Here is a 16,673-nt window from a genome sequence, read left to right as displayed (position 1 = left end):
CCTTTGAAGGTGACCCGGAAACTACAACTAATCCAGAATGCGGCAGCTAGACTGGTAACTGGGAGAGGCCGCCAAGACCATATAACACCAGTCCTGGAAGACCTACATTGGCTCCCAGTACGTTTCTGAGCATAATTCAAAGTGTTGGTGCTGACCTTTAAAGCCCTAAACAGCCTCGGTCCAGTATACCTGAAGGAGCATCTCTTCCCCCATCGTTCTGCCCGGACACTGAGGTCCAGCGCCGAGGGCCTGCTGGCGGTTGCCTCACTGCGAGAAGCCAAGTTACAGGGAACCAGGCAGAGGGCCTTCTCGGTAGTGGCACCCGCCCTGTGGAATGCCCTCCCACCAGATGTGAAAGAGAAAAACAACTACCATATTTTTAGAAGATATCTGAAGGCAGCCCTGTTTAGAGAAGCTTTTAATGTTTAGTAGGTTATTGTATTTTAATATACCGTTGGAAGCCGACCAGAGTGGCTGGAGATACCAAGCCAGATGGGCGGGGTATAAATAATAAATTATTATTATTATTATACCTCCTTCCATTGGCAAACATTACTCAGCCCTTTTTGCCGCTGCATTGCTCCCCACCGGCCTCTGTGACCATCGCCACTCCCCTCGTGTGAAGTGCAAGCCCTGCTCAACTGAGAAACGGTACCGCAGAATCATTTCAGGATTTGGGCCTCTGCCATTGGCCCTTGAACTCTGAGTCATGATTCACAGTTTGGAAGTTTAGACAGCCAATCACGTTGGGAGTGGGAGTGGCCCAGGCTTTCAGGATTGTATATAAGCAGTTGCTTTGCCCCTGTTTCCCAGTTATGTAGTTCAATAAAGGTTCTTGCTGTCATCACTGTGTCTTGCCTCGTGGGAACCCACCTACACTTCACTGAGAATTGTGAATGAAGGACACAAGATGTGGGACACAATATACAGGTGGAAGACTGAAATAAAATTTACTGCATGTGTGGCGATTAAAGGAAAGTCTTGCAAGTTTGTTTCCTTTGTCTTGCAAGTTTGTTTCCTTTTTCTTAAAACCGTGCATTCACTTCGAGGAGCAACTCATAGCACGCCGTGTGGTAGCCTTTTTTGAGGTTTTTGAAGACTTTGGTGATTTTTGACGCTTTTCCAAAGTCCGTTCTTCGCAAGACGAAAAAATCGCAAGACGAAAAAATTCGCGGAACGAATTAATTTCGTCTTGCGAGGCACCACTGTATATGAAAATGATGTACAGATATCTAACTCCAGTAAAATTAGAAAAAATGTATAAAAATAAAGTAAGTAAGTGTTGGAAATGTAAATCAGCAGAAGGGACATTTTTTCATATGTGGTGGGATTGCAAAATTGCTAAGAAGTACTGGGAAATGATTTATAATGAATTGAAGAAGATGTTTAAAATAACATTTGTTAAAAAACCAGGAGCTTTCCTACTTGGTATTACAGTAGTGGATATACCAAGACTGCAAAAATTCTTATTCAAATATGCAACAACAGCCACACAAATACTACAGTGGTACCTCGGGTTACATACACTTCAGGTTACATACGCTTCAGGTTACACACTCTGCTAACCCAGAAATAGTGCTTCAGGTTAAGAACTTTGCTTCACCCTCTGTAGGCACTTCCTATCAGATGATGTCAAACCAGCGTACCACACCGTGATGCAGTATGAAAGGACACTTTCTGTTGTGAACCGGTAGAAGGAGATCATTAGATGTTGATGGACATTGTTCTTCCGCAATACTCTGAGGAGATGGAGTCTCTGTTGGGCTTTCTTACATGGGTTGTATTTATTTTCCAAGTAAGATTTTCACTGAGATAAACTCCTAGGAATTTAAAGGAAGAGACTCTCTCCACACAGCCCTCCCCGATGTACAGGGGGGCTAGTTCTCCTCTCTTCCTCCAAAAGTCCAAACACCATCTCCTTTGTCTTGCTGATATTAAGGTGCAAGTTGTTCCCTAGGCACCATGCAGATATATATTTTTTAGATATTTCTAAACTCTGACGCTTCCACTTCCTTGCTTCAGTGAACAGCCCCACCTGTCCATCCTGGAAGAGGGTGAAAAGGCCCTTACAAAAGAGTCACTGAACACCTTAAGAGGAGAGCTGTTTTCGTACTACCTGTTTATTGAGCGTTCACTTCTTTGTGAGAAGGCAATACAGCGTTGAGTCAAGCAATGGTTGCCCCACATTTCCCGGTGTATTTCCTCATCACTTTCCTTACTGCAAATAGCCCATTTTCAGAGTGAGTTTGATGATGGAGGGAGTCTGGTACTGCATAAATTTCCTCGTTCCACTGTGCCAGATATTTGGAGAAATAGAGCGCTTGAAACAGAGTTTGGATTTGATATCCCGCCTTTCACTCCCTTTAAGGAGTCTCAAAGCGGCTAACAATCTCCTTTCCCTTCCTCCCCCACAACAAACACTCCTTGGGGTGAGTGGGGCTGAGAGACTTCAGAGAAGTGTGACTGGCCCAAGGTCACCCAGCAGCTGCATGTGGAGGAGCGGAGACGCGAACCCAGTTCCCCAGATTTTGAGTCCACCGCTCTTAACCACTACACCACACTGGCTCTCATAAAACACATAAAAGTGGGCTAGATGCACTGGGTTAAAGCTGACCAAATGTCCAAAGGTAGCCTTATTATCAATTTACCATGGAGTGGAAGGTTCACAGTCTAGGAAGGACTTGCTCACAAATTTACTGACAGCTACACGACTTATTATAGCTAGGAAGCGGAAAGTCAATATAAAACGGAAGAATGGTATAAAGAGGTGTGGGATTTGGCCATTCATGAGAAATTAACATGTGCTATTAAGGTAAGACGGGGAATATGCAGGATAAATTATTTTGAGGAAGGTATTTGTAGAATTTGTACTGTTAAAACGGAAAGGGGTCAAACCATCGCAAAGAGGTGCTGAAATTTTGGGAGGTTGGATAGTTACAATGGAATGGTCTCAGTGGTGGGGTGCACATTTTTATTTTTATTTATTTATTATTATTGCTTTGTCAAAATAAAAGGTAATAATAATAATGAGCCTGGCTTCGGCTGAGGAGGGCGGGATATAAATAATTCATTATTATTATTATTATTATTATTATTATTATTATTATTATTATTATTATACAATGGAACCTTGGTTGTCAAACATAATCCATTCTAGAAGACCGTTCGACTTCCGAAACGTTCGACAACCAAGACACAAAGGTCTGCCGGCAATTTTCACTGAGAAAATTGAAAAACTCGCCTTGGAAGCCGTTTGACTTCTGAGGCGCGTTTGAAAACAGAAGCATTTACTTCCGGGTTGTCGGCGTTCGGGTTCCGAAACGTCCGGCTTCCAAGATGCTTGAAAACCGAGATTCCACTGTGGTAATAAATGAACCAGATGAGCCTTTCGGTCTCTTTCAACCCTACAATTCCGTGACTCTGCAGAAAGATAAATCTGGGGCCAAGCAAATCTTCTTCCCGGCACTTGGCGTTGCTTCCCTGCACCTGGTTGAAATGCAGGCCATTGCCTTGCGTAGGAGGCCCTGCCAGTGACCTCTTTACTCTGTTTGCTTGGCAAAGGCACCTTCTGTGGGGTGTTGCGGCTTCCCTTCCCCGTTGCTCCAGCACAGTCCCAGCCCCCTGGCCTCTTTTATCTCCTCCGCCTTGCAAAGAGAGCCAGTATGAAGGTCGATGTGGGAGCAGCAAGAGCAGCAGCCGAGAGCCAGCCTCCGCCGCCACCATCTCGCTTGCCCACGGCTGAATGATGGGGAAGGGCCATATTCTTGGAGGACCCAGCGCCTTTCTCTTCCTGCTGCTCCTTCTTCTGGGGGACTTCTCGGCACCTAGCACAATACCGTAAGCTGCTTGCCTAGACATCTTCCCCTTCCCCTCCTCTCCCTGTGCTTTCCACAAACTTCTCGAGAGAAAATTCGCTTAATTATATAAATTAGAACCATGGAATTGTAGAGTTGGAAAGGGACCAAATTTCTTTTCTATTTGGCACTACTCTTTCTCTTTTTATTAGTTTTTTAACATCCCATTTTCAACAATAATTAAACATACTTTTACATCTTATTCAATGTTTTTGACTTCCATCAGCCCTGTCTGAAAATTTTCCAATCTTAGCGTGCATTTCTTATTTTTCCTATTACATTTCAAACTTATAACCAGTATCTCTATCTTTTTCTACTTTGCAACACTGCATATTTCTCCTTACAAAACTTCTTGTAGTCCTACTAGCGTAATTTGTTGATTACAGTTGCTCTTCAAATAATTCATATACTTCTTCCAATCTTCTGTAAATCTCTGGTCCCGCAGGTTTCAAACTCTTTCTGTCATTTTGTCCAATTCTGCATAGTCCATTAATTTCGTCTGCCATTCTTCTTTCGTCGGAATTTCTTCTTGCTTCCATTTCTGGGCTAATAGTACTCTTGCTGTATTCGGTGCTACTCTGCGCGGTATTGCATTTCTATTATTTTGGAAGGGACATAAAAGTCTCATCTTAAACAAAACAATATGGGTTGTAGCCACCTGTAATGAGCCATAGCCCTCTTCAGCTATCTTAAGCGCTGTCACATGGAAGAAGGAACAGGCTTGTTTTCTCCTGCTCTGGAGGGTAGGACTCGAACCCATGGCTTCAAGTTACAAGGAAGGAGATTCCAACTCAACATTAGGAAGAACTTTCGGACAGCAAGAGCTGTTGGGCAGTGGAATGGTCTCCCTGGGGAACTGTCCTTCCTTGGAGGTTTTTAAGCAGTGATTGGATGGCCATCTGTCATGGAGTCTTTAGATGAGATTCTGTAATGCATGGGGTTGGACTAGAGGACCCTCGGGGTCCCTTCAAACTCTAATATTAATAATTTATTATAATAATTTATTATTTGTACCCCGCCCGTCTGGCTGGGCTTCCCCAGCCACTCTGGGCAGCTTCCAACAAAGATTAAAAATATATCTAAGATTCTATGATTCTATGTCCTCATTCCCCTTTCCCCCCCAGGCATCACTTGGTGCTGGTACCCTTTGTCCTCCAGGCAGAAACCTCTGAGAAGATCTGTGTCCATGTGAGCCACCTGAACAAGTCAGTGACGGTGAACATCACCCTGGAAAATCTAGCAGAGACTCGCACCAGCCATGTGGTGTCCAAGACACATCCGTTCCAGTGCATCCCATTCCAGGTGAGTTTTTCTCACTTGAGCATGTTCTCCTTCATGGAGAGCACGGGTTGCGGTGGGGTTAACCAGACACCCCTGTTGCTGGGCAAGTTGGTTGGGTCGGCCCAAAGTGTGATTGGACTCCTCAGGTTGCTTTGGAGAGTTTGATGTTGCCTTTGAGTCACAGCCTGGGTTGAATATATTCACTGCTTCCTCTTTTCGCTGCAAGCATCGGATCACCTGCCCACCCTCCCTAATTTTAGGGTGTTTTTTGTGTTTGACCTTGCTATGCCTGTCATGGGGTCGTCTGCTTTTGGGGCAGGGGCCTGGTAGGAATTTTGTCCATTTGGCTGATTGGCTGGTGCCATTTGGTTTTTGCCTACTGCGTAGCAAATTGTCACAACTTGCAAGGTTGCGGTTAGGCATTGGTTTTAGGAAAAATTGGTTGGTGAAGGGGTATGGATTGGCTGTGCCTGCCCCTCCAGTGTTGTTGCTGCAAGGGTTTCCATTAAAGGAATCCAGGGGCTCACCACGCTTTTGTCCGCACCCCTGTCAAGGGGGATAGGGCCACACAAGAGCCCCTGGGAGCATTTGGGGAGAGGTGGGGGTCTGGCACCCAACTCCGTCTACTCCCCATAAAATGTTTCCCCTTACTGACTTCGCAGGCTCGCGGATGTCAGTTCTGTCCCTGGGCAGGGACAGGTAGTCGTAACCAATGCCTAAGCAACCACTCACATTGTTTGCATTTTAATAAAGTTGTGGCTAAAATTATGCCAAAAACCTTAAACAAAAATTAATCTGGGATGCTAGCAAGGCGGTTATGAGAGGGTTCTTGATACAACAGAATGCACTAAAAAAGAGAATCCAGAATGAGAAGAAGGAAATTTTTTTGGAGAAAATAAAGGAAGGTGAAAAAAAAAATTGAGAGCAGAACCCAAGTCGCAGGAGATTTTGAGAGAAATAAAGTTATATCAAGTGGAACTCATGAAAATAACAAACCAAGAGATTGAATGGAAAATTAAACAAATGAGACAAAAGACATTTGAGTCAGCTAACAAATGTGGGAAACTGTTGGCTTGGCAAATGAAAAAAAGACAAAAACAAAATACAATTATAAATTTAGAAGTGGAAGGAAGGAATATACAGAACACAGCCGAGATCAGAAATTGTTTCCAGAGGTACTTTAAACAATTATATACACGAGGGCCACAGAGAGAAATTGACTTAGACTGATTTTTGAAGAAAAACGGATTACAAAAAATCTCTCAAGAAAATAAATTAATGCTGAGTGATAAAATAATTGAACAGGAGATAGAAGGTGCCATCCAGAATATGCAATTGGGTAAATCTCCAGGCCCGGGTGGACTGACTTCTAGATATTACAGATCTTTGAAGGAATGGTTAGTGCAACCCTTGAAAGAAGTCTGTAATGAAATAATGCAGGGGAAATTGGCACCAGAGTCGTGGAAGGAAGCATACATTACACTTGTACCGAAAACAGAGACTGAAAAGACTCAGCATAAGAACTATCGCCCCATATCACTGCTTAATGTGGATTACAAATTTTTTGCGGACATTTTAGCTAAAAGACTAAAAAGAGTATTAGTGGAAGAGATACATAAAGACCAAGTGGGCTTTCTCCCAGGAAGACACCTTTCTGATAATGTGAGAAATATAATTAATATCATAGAGAAATTGCAAGAGGATATAAATACAAAGGCAGTTTTGATATTTGTGGATGCGGAGAAAGCCTTTGACAACATTTCTTGGACTTTTATGAAAAAGAATTTACAGGGTATGGGGGTAGGCCAAGGTTTTGAAAATGGTATAAGTGCAATATATTCAGAACAAAAGGCAAAATTTATTGTGAACAATGTGGTGACGGAAGAATTTAAAATAGAAAAAGGGACACGACAAGGTTGCCCAATTTCCCCATTGCTTTTTATATCGGTTCTGGAGGTTTTGCTGAACATGATTAGAAGGGACCAGTTGATTAAAGGTATTGTCAGGGAACTGCCATCGGAGAGTCAGGTGGTGGAAGGGCTCAAGGAGGCTAGGAGAGCTTCAGATGCTGAGGAAGGAACCAGTAGGGGGAGAGGGAGAGTTCCTGCAGAAACTCAGTCGGAGGAATGGCTCCAAGATGCTTCCAGTGAGAACAGCGGGGAGGGCTCAGGACCTCCGCTGTGGACGCCTACTCCGCGCAGGAAACTGTCACGCAGAGAATCCAGAAGGAGAGTTTCCGTCAAGGAACTCTTATGTTGGCGTAAATTCCGGAGCGCCCACTGACGGATTCTGCCAGCGATTGAGGTAGCCATGCACCCATGGCTCCTCGGACTGGGAGAGTTTAGGGACTGATGGCAAAGCTTTGAGGGCTTAAACGCTTACGCACGAGCAGCCCCCTTGTCCCATTACAGCAATCCGTCAGTCCTTGACGCTGCTTGTGCAAAAGAGAGGCATCATGAGCAACCCAACTGGAGCCGGAGGAGCAGGAGGAGCTGGAGAGGGACCAACTCTGGAGGAGAGAAACAGAGCTTTGGAGCACCAGCTGGCACTGCTAACTCCGCGGCTCGAGGAAAGGAGGGCGCAGGATGCACAGGGGAAACCCACCCCCATCGCAAGGAAGGAACCGGGGTTGGTACAGAAATTCGGGGGTGACCCAAGGAGCTACCAAGCCTTTAAGACAGAGATGCAGTATGCACTGAACCTGCAATTTGATGACTTTGCCGATGAGGAATCGAGAGTGGCTTTTGTGATTGGGCACCTCGAGGGAGGGGCTAGAGATTGGGTGAGGCCCCTGATGGCATCGAATAATGACGCCTTTAAAGACTTGAGGAAATTCTTTATCGCGATGGACTTGATGTTTTCCAGCCAGATTGAACAGGGCGTGGTACGCAGACAGTTAATGGCGTGCAAACAGGGAAATCAATCAGTCCGAGAGTATTGGACACAGTTTACCATGCTTATACATAAATTGGGGTGGGACCTGTCTTCGGACCCGATACAGATGCTGTTTGAAGAAGGCCTAGCCCCAGCGGTGAAAGATGAACTTTCCCGCACGCCCCGTCCGGAGTCCATGGATCAGCTGACCAAGGCGGCGCTTGCGATTGGAGCGTGCCAGGAGGCGAGAGCTCTGGAGAAGCGGGAAGGGAGAGGAGAGCGTTGGAATGATTTCCGCATTCCTGAGATGCCGGCGCAACCTTCCCCACCAGTGGAACCGATGGAGATTGGAGGGGCGAGTGCGCGCGGAACTTCAAATGTTAACGAAGGGCGGAAGAAGGAGGGGAAGAGCGCCAAAAAATGTTTCCTCTGTCAACAGCCAGGACATTTTGCCAGGGTCTGCCCGCAAAGGAAGGGATGGCAACGAATGGTGGGGGCTGTGGGGAGTGAGGAGGAGGGGGTTAAGGAGCAGGTAAAAGCCAACGCCTGGCTGCCAGCGACAGGGCACAGCAGTCAGGCCAAGGATCAGTGAACGTGCCCAAGCCTGAACCCCCAAGAGCTGCTCTCGTTGTAGAGGTGCTGCTAGAGCTACCCAACGGACATCCACTCACAATAAAAGCCCTATTAGACTCAGGCAGCTCCTGCAATTTCATGAGTGAGGAGTTTGCGTCAGAGCACCAGATACAGACGCTGCCCTTAAGTCCTTCCTTGCAGGTGACAACGATTGACGGGAGGGAACTGCTGGGAGGGGAAGTAAACCAACAGACGGTCCCCATGACAATGAGAGTGGCAAGGCACATGGAAGTCATTGCATTTCATGTAGCCACACTAGCGGGACCTCCCATCATCTTGGGAATGAGCTGGCTGGCGCTACATGACCCGCTAGTGGGGTGGCACCAGCGGACAGTCTCTTTTGGGTCAGCTCATTGCCTAGAGCACTGCAAGGGAAGAGGAATGCAGGGGCTGGCTAGGGCCAGTCTTGCAGGGATGGCGGTGGGGGAAAAGGGAGAAATACCCCGACAATACGCCGACCTGAGTGACGTCTTCAGTGAGAAGGAAGCAGATAGACTGCCCCCGCATAGACCCTTTGACTGTCAAATTAACCTACTCCCGGGAGCCCAGCTACCAGTGGGCAAGCTGTACGCTATGTCAGACAGGGAGATGCAGGAGTTAAGGGAGTTCATAGACAAGAACATGAAACGAGGTTTCATCAGGGAGTCAAGAGCGGTGGGGGGCAGCCCAGTGTTTTTTGTGGACAAAAAAGACACTACTAAACCCAGGCTGGTCGTGGACTTCCGGGCCGTAAATTCAGTGTCAGAACCTGTGGCCTTTCCCATGCCCAGGATTGACGACATTTTGACCAGGGTGAGGAAGGGAAAGATTTTTACCAAGCTGGACCTGAGGGGGGCGTATAACCTGATACGGATGAGGAAAGGGGATGAATGGAAAACTACCATGTTCACCCCCTTGGGGGCCTTTGAGTATCTCATTATGCCCTTCGGATTACAGGGGGGCTCAGCCTGCTTTCAATCCTTCATGAATCACGTGCTGGGACCTTTGCTCTATAAGAACTGTGTGGCCTTCTTAGACAATGTGTTGGTCTACTCAGAGGACGAAGAGCAGCATGTCCGAGATGTCCGGGAGGTCCTAAGCAGGCTGCAAGCAAACCAGCTGTGGGTAAAACTGGAGAAGTGCCAGTTCCATACCAGAGAGGTGGAATTCCTGGGGTACCGTTTGTCAGACAAGGGATTGGCCATGGATCCAAGCAAGGTCCAAGCGGTACTGGAATGGAAGACACCCAGAACCAGGAAGGACGTGCAGAGGTTCCTGGGGTTTGGAAACTTCTATCGGAAGTTCATCAAAAACTTTGCCCACTTAACGGCTCCCATCACCGATTGTCTCAGTAGTAAGAAGAAATTTGCATGGACGGAAGAGGCGCAGCAAGCGTTTGAACGGCTAAAGAAAGCGTTCGCTTCGGAAGAACAGCTCTTGCACGTGGATCTACAGAAACCGATGAGGGTGGAAACAGATGCATCAGATCGAGCGGTAGGGGCGGTTCTGCTCCAACCGGGGAAGGATGCATCGGACTGGAGACCGTGTGCCTTCTTCTCACGGAAGTTGAATAAATCCAAAAGGAACTACACAGTGTACGACAGGGAACTGCTCGCCATTTATGAAGCGTTTCGACGATGGCGGCACCTGCTAATAGGAGCGCAGCACAAGGTCCAGGTGTGCACGGACCACAAGAACCTGGAATATTGGCGAACGGCCAGAGTACTGAACCAGAGACAAGTGCGATGGGCACAGGAATTTTCCAAATTCCATTTTGAGATTCACTACGTACCGGGGCCAGAGAACGTAAGGGCGGACGCTCTCTCTCGAAAACCAGAGATTCAGAGAAAACGCCCAGATCGCCCTGGCAGAATGGTTTATGTGAGAGAATGAACCAGACCCTGCAGCAAGGAATCAGAACACTGTTACATGATTCGGGGCTGCCCAATCCCTTTTGGGCCGAAGCTCTTTCGTTTTTCTGTTACGTGTATAACAGGAGGTACCAGTCTAGTGTAAATTGCACCCCATATGAGATGCTTCACGGAAGGAAGCCATGTGTGAAGCACTTTAAAATTTTTGGTTCGGAGGTTTGGGTGCACACCTCGCAGGGTGACAAACTGAGTAAGCGTGGAGAACATGGTGTTTTCCTAGGATATGAGAAAGGGTCTTATCGTGTCCTGATCACAGACACGAAAACCATAAGGCTGACCAGGAGCATTGACGACAATCCACAATGGGACAGAGTTGGCGTTTTTCAGTGCCATCCCATTTGTGATGATGGTGCAAAAGGGGCAAAGAAAGTTAAAAGGGAGGCAAGTTCTGATGTGATTGATAATCCTGATGCCAATGTAGTTCCAGATGATGGCACAGATTATCAGAGCCCAAAAGCCTCAGGTGAGTCTGACGCTGATTCAGACTTAGCAGCTTCATATACTTTAGCTCCCCATTCTCCCAAAGAGGAGGAAGCACCAGAACAAGAGGATCAAAGAGTTTTGCGCAAATCTGAGAGAACAACCAAGGGTGTACCACCGAAAAGGTTTTCTGAAGAGTTTGCAAAGGCTGCGGTCACATGCAACTCTGGTGGGGTTTTTAAACCTAGCATGAAGCGTGCTGAGAGTAGTGGCACAAAACGCTGCATTTATTTCCTTACCTGACATTTGAAGGATCAGGATTGAAGGAGCAAGCATGTGTTTAAAGTGGTTTGTTCAAATCTGCTTAATTAGAAATGTCAATTTGTATTTGAGAAAAAATGTGTGTGAAGATTTTTCTAGAAGCTGCTTGTTCATTTGTGTGTTCACAATGTGTATTTTGTGTAAACTACAGGTTGAGATTCATGTTTTAACTCTTTCCTAATAGACACAGTGGTTGAAGTAACTGTTTAATGATGTGATAAAGTGTCTTAGATAAGGGGGGAGAGAGATACCTGCAAATATGTTACCAAGGTTGTAAGCAGAGAACAACTTTTGGTGTGTGTGTGTAAATTGCAGTTATGTTAAAGATTCTTGAATGGTCGGATGAAATGGGGGAGGATGAGGAGATTTCACCCCTCCCATACCCAAGAATCTCCTGACCATCTCCTGAGGTCTCTGCTGACTCTACAGAGAGGAGGAGCAATGTACTGCTCTCTACTTAATTAGTCAAGTGAGTGAATCTCTATGTGTGTGAGAGAGAGTCGGTCAGTGTGTCGGAGAGAGAGTGCTAAAGATCGTGTTTAGCGATAAGATTGCTGCTAAGAGCAGCTGCAGGCACTCAGAGTATAGCATTGATTTATGCTCAGAATATTTAGCTCTGTATATAGTTTTGTATTATAGCTGTAGTTATAGAATAAAGGAGGATATTTTACAGAGCTGCTCTCCGAGTGGTTTATACTCTGCAAGACTCTGCAAAACGCTGCTGCGCAACGACTGTATAATTGAGACAGTGAATCCGGTGCTCTCAGCTCCAAGCTGTGAGTCCACAGCACTGTGACCTGTTCCTGTGGGAAAGGAGGTCTCTGGCAGTGCTACCCAGCTTGCCTAGCCCAGTTGGGGCTGTAGTGCATGAGTCCAGTTGGTACACTGGCTCAAGGGCGATGCTGACACTATCCGTTATATTTTATCTGTACAATCAGAATGAATTTCAGGAATCAATATGCTTTTTCTGTGCAGCCTGAGCAAGAGCGTGAACAATGTTATTGTTACCCATGGGTAGGCAAACTAAGGCCTGGGGGCCGGATCTGGCCCATTCGCCTTCTAAATCTGGCCCACAGACGGTCTGGGAATCAGCATGTTTTTACATGAGTAGAATGTGTGCTTTTGTTTAAAATGCATCTCTGGGTTATTTGTGGGGCATAGGAACTTGTTCATTATTATTTTTCAAAATATAGTCTGGCCCCCCACAAGGTCTGAGGGACAGTGGACTGGCCCCCTGCTGAAAAAGTTTGCTGACCTCTGCCCTACCCCACTGCCCTGCTCACAGTTGTGAAGAATCTTCGTACATTCTGAAAGGTCTGTGTCACCATTCAGTAAAAAGAGGTCGGAATAGGCCAATGTGGACTGTCCCTGGATCAAGTGACTTTTCTTCTCTAATGCTCCTGCCTTCCCCCTTCTCCCTCTTCTTCAAGGTCCCCAGATTGAGCAACTCTCCCGAGGCTTCTGAGGCCACCCTCACCGTGGAGGTGGCGGTGGAGGTGGACATAGGGCTGATGGTAGCCCACGAACGGAAACAGGTGCTGGTCAGGAACCCGGAGAGCCTGGTCTTCGTCCAGACAGACAAGCCCATCTACAAGCCAGGACAGGAAGGTAAGTGAGAGGCTGCAGTGGCAGGCAGTGACAGTGGGAGACTCCCCTACAGATCACGCTTCCCTTTCCCAAATACTTTTTATTTAGCGGACCCTTCTTGCTGTGGGAATGTTGAAGAAAGTAGGAGAGGATATATTGATTAAATATTACCCGTCCTGACTCACGCTAGTGAGCAAGCAGCAAAGCACATTCCCTTGCAGATTGTTGGAAGCAAGTTGATGGATTCATTAGTTAAGCAATCCAGTCTGAATTGCTCCTGGTAAGTTCCCCCTCTGAAAATAATAACAACACGGCAGTCTTCTTTAAAAGTAAGAGTAAGGTTTACAGTGGACACTCGGGTTGCGAACGTGATTGGTGTGGGAGGCACGTTCGCAACCCGCAGCACATGCGCAAAGTGCAATTTAGTGTTTCTGTGCGTGCTTGAGCGCTGAAACCCGGAAGAAACCCGTTCCGGTACTTCCGGGTTCGGCATGGTGCAAAACCCGAAAACGCGCAAACTGAAGCGCCTGTAACCCGAGGTATGACTGTACTTACATTCAGTTCACAGCAGTAATCTGAAGGCAGGCTTTATCTTGTGGTTACAGTTACATTTGTAGAGAAAAGAAGTCTCTGAGCTAGGCCTCAGACTTTCTACCTCGTGGCTTCCATCCTTTGTAAGGATGAGCCGTGTGCTGCTGGCCAAGAGCCAGCAGAGAGAAAGATGGCAAAAGAGCCAAAGAGAGGAAGATGGCAAAAGAGCCAACAGAGAGGAAGATGGCAAAAGAGCCAAAAAGCCAAAGATGGCTGCGTGGCTGGCCCTTTTATAGGGTCTGGTAGGGTGACACCCATCTACTTGTTCACACACAGGGGGTGGATGCTCCAGAGCAGGTATGACAGGAAGTCCTCCCTGTCTGAAGCAACATTCCCCTGTGTGTCCACTCTAGGCAACAGGAAATGTTGTGTTTGACTGCTTCAACGATGATACATCCCACACTTGCCAGGGCATCAGCTGCCAAACATTCCTCTTTTGACCAGAGATTTGGGGGGGTTGAACCGAGTACCATCTCCATGTGCTCTGCTCCTGAGCCGTGACACACAGACTAGCAGAGTCACATGGAAATCCTTCCCCTCCCTCTTCCTTTCACAGTTCGGTTCCGCATCATGTCTGTGGACGAAGATTTCCGACCCTTGAACGAGACGGTGAGTTTCGTCATCACGTGCACCATGCTGGTCTCTGGAACCTCTTTCGATCCATGCACACTTTTGGGCCTACAAAGAGGGATGGGACACTTTGCCCTTCAGTTAGTTAAACAGACAAACAAACAGACAAACAAACAAACATGGCACCCCCCGTATCCAGCTCTCTGTTTCTGATGTTCAAGCTGCAAGTGCTGATCTTCATAAAGCTCGAAACAGCAACATGCATGCGCACGAGGGGGTGGGGACTAGCAGCTTCTGAGGAACTTCAAGGTTTGGAGAAGTATGTTAAATCTCCTAGAACCGAATCCAAAGGTTGCGAGGAGGAGTGGCTGCTGTTATGGCACATTGCATGTTTGCAGAGGAGGGACTTTCGTGATGCAAGGATGCTTGGGCTTATTTCCATCTTTCCTCTCCACCCATCTCACACGAACCCCTTCTGTAGGGTCCTTGCCAGAACCAGGCCTGGCAGCATCAGGGCTGGAGGGTAGAGATTGCTTGACTAGAACAACAACATACCCCAGGGGGGGCATTTTACTCTTCCCCAGTTGGGGAGAGCAAGACCTTCTCTACTGGACTTGCCCACCTGATTGGAATGCACCGTATTTTTCGCTCTATAAGACGCACCAGACCACAAGACGCACCAAGTTTTTGGAGGAGGAAAACGAGGAAAAAAATATTCTCAATCTCAGAAGCCAGAACAGCAAGAGGGATCGCTGCGCAGTGAAAGCAGCAATCCCTCTTACTGTTCTGGCTTCTGGGATAGCTGTGCAGCTTGCATCCGCTCCATAAGACGCACACACATTTCCCCTTCCTTTTTAGGAGGGAAAAAGTCTTATAGAGCAAAAAAATACGGTATATGCTTTGAGCTGTGGCCTTTGTTTCTTGTAAGCACCATGCTATTTTTATTGATGAGTTGTTTTATTTGTTGATTGGAAAGGAAAAATGAGTGCAAGCAGGAGAATTCCTTTATGCAAAGATCCAGGTTAGGAGCAAGTACTCTTTGATGAGGGAACCCCTGCAGAGATTTAAATTCACAACACAATTCAAGGCATGGGAATACAGTATAAGCTGCTAGAGCTTTAAATATGCCCTTCTAAGTTCCTTCCAAAGTTTTCCACTTCCCCTAGTGTAGAAAAAGACAACGCTTTTGGTCATTTAGAAATGGTTTACTTACAAACTCTTCAAAGGTCTGGTTCATGTGTTTTTCCATACAGGTTTCAGAAAATATAGACAGTAGGACTTACCTTTTAACGTGCAATGTTTTATTGTGTTTTTATATATGTTGGAAGCCGCCCAGAGTGGCTGGGGCAACCCAGTCAGATGGGCGGGGTACAAATAATAAAATTATTGTTATTATTACAGGCTAGTTCCAAAGTGATGAAAATTCCTAAATTATTTGTATAGGAACACAAGGATGGCTTTAAAAAAAAAAAAAAAAAGTCATTCAGTGTGCGCTTGGAGCAACCAGCTCAGACCTTTTTACAGGCCGGGATTCACATGGTAGACTGAAGGAAACAATAAGACAGAAAGACTTCCTCCCAAAGTGAAGTGGAGTGACTTACCTAGGCCTGGCAGGACAGTTTACTCTATGACATTAACCCCTTCGTGCATAAACTAGACTTCAGCTGGGTATCCTGCATTGTTAACTGGGACCATTATGGTGAAGGAGCTTAGAGATATTAAAGGTAAAGGTACCCCTGCCCGTACGGGCCAGTCGTGTCCGACTCTAGGGTTGTGCGCTCATCTCACTTAAGAGGCTGGGAGCCAGCGCTGTCCGAAGACACTTCCGGGTCACGTGGAAAGCGTGACGAAGCTGCTCTGACGAGCCAGCACCAGCGCAGCACAAGGAGACGCCATTTACCTTCCCGCTATAAAGCGGTACCTATTTATCTACTTGCACTTAGGGGTGCTTTCGAACAGCTAGGTGGGCAGGAGCTGGGACCGAAAGACGGGCGCTCACCCTGCCGCGGGGATTCGAACCGCCGACCATACGATCGGCAAGTCCTAGGCACTGAGGTTTTACCCACAGCGCCACCCACATCCCATCTTAGAGATATTAGAAACAAACAAATCAAGGTGGGAGCAGGTTTGTGTGGTGCTGGGAGGGGTAACACCATTCATTGCTGTCTCTGACCCCCCCCCTCTTTTTTTTACTCCACAGTTTCCTTTGGTTTACATCCAGGTAAGTGTCTAATTCCCCGCCTCTGCTCCACCACCTCTCATCATCACACCAGAGTGGCTGCTACAATGCCCCACTCAGACCACCTTTCCTAATATCCAGAGGCTGCTTCATTCCATAGCTTCCCCATAAGCCGCTCAGATCTCCTGTGGGTTTTAATTTTGCCATCCTTAACAAGTGTTACGTGCCTAAGTTCACCCCCTTTGTGGGGTTCTTCAAAAGAAAAACCCAGGCAGCAGTTTTGGAGGGACCATTAAGTGTGGCTGAAAAGACTATTTGGCCCATGAGGTAAATGGCTTGGACCTTCTCCTGTGCTACATCATCATCATCATCAACATTTGTTTTTTTAAATATTTCACTCATCCAAGCAGCCTGTCGACATCCTTGGAGGTCACAGATTGGAACTGAACCCAC

The 16,673-nt window shown here is 46.7% G+C and overlaps 1 protein-coding gene across 3 annotated transcripts in view; it reads left to right on the top strand.

Moving 5' to 3' along the window:
- The first annotated feature begins 3,652 nt into the window (after positions 1-3,652).
- Positions 3,653-16,673, top strand: part of LOC114592524 (alpha-2-macroglobulin-like) — a 63,197-nt gene continuing 50,176 nt past the window's right edge. For 2 of the 3 annotated variants that reach the window (XM_077923097.1, XM_077923096.1), the window contains exons 1-5: positions 3,655-3,837; positions 4,979-5,156; positions 12,724-12,901; positions 14,028-14,080; positions 16,242-16,262. In XM_077923097.1, coding sequence (XP_077779223.1) covers positions 3,743-3,837; positions 4,979-5,156; positions 12,724-12,901; positions 14,028-14,080; positions 16,242-16,262 — 525 coding nt within the window. In that variant the 5' untranslated portion in view covers positions 3,655-3,742. Of the gene's footprint in view, positions 3,838-4,978; positions 5,157-12,723; positions 12,902-14,027; positions 14,081-16,241; positions 16,263-16,673 lie in introns of all 3 variants that reach the window. The other variant, XM_077923098.1, reaches the window with a different exon arrangement.

The sequence above is a fragment of the Podarcis muralis genome, chromosome 2 (genome assembly GCF_964188315.1).
Source record: "Podarcis muralis chromosome 2, rPodMur119.hap1.1, whole genome shotgun sequence".
NCBI lineage: Eukaryota > Metazoa > Chordata > Lepidosauria > Squamata > Lacertidae > Podarcis > Podarcis muralis.
This window is presented reverse-complemented; position numbering and strand designations above follow the sequence as displayed.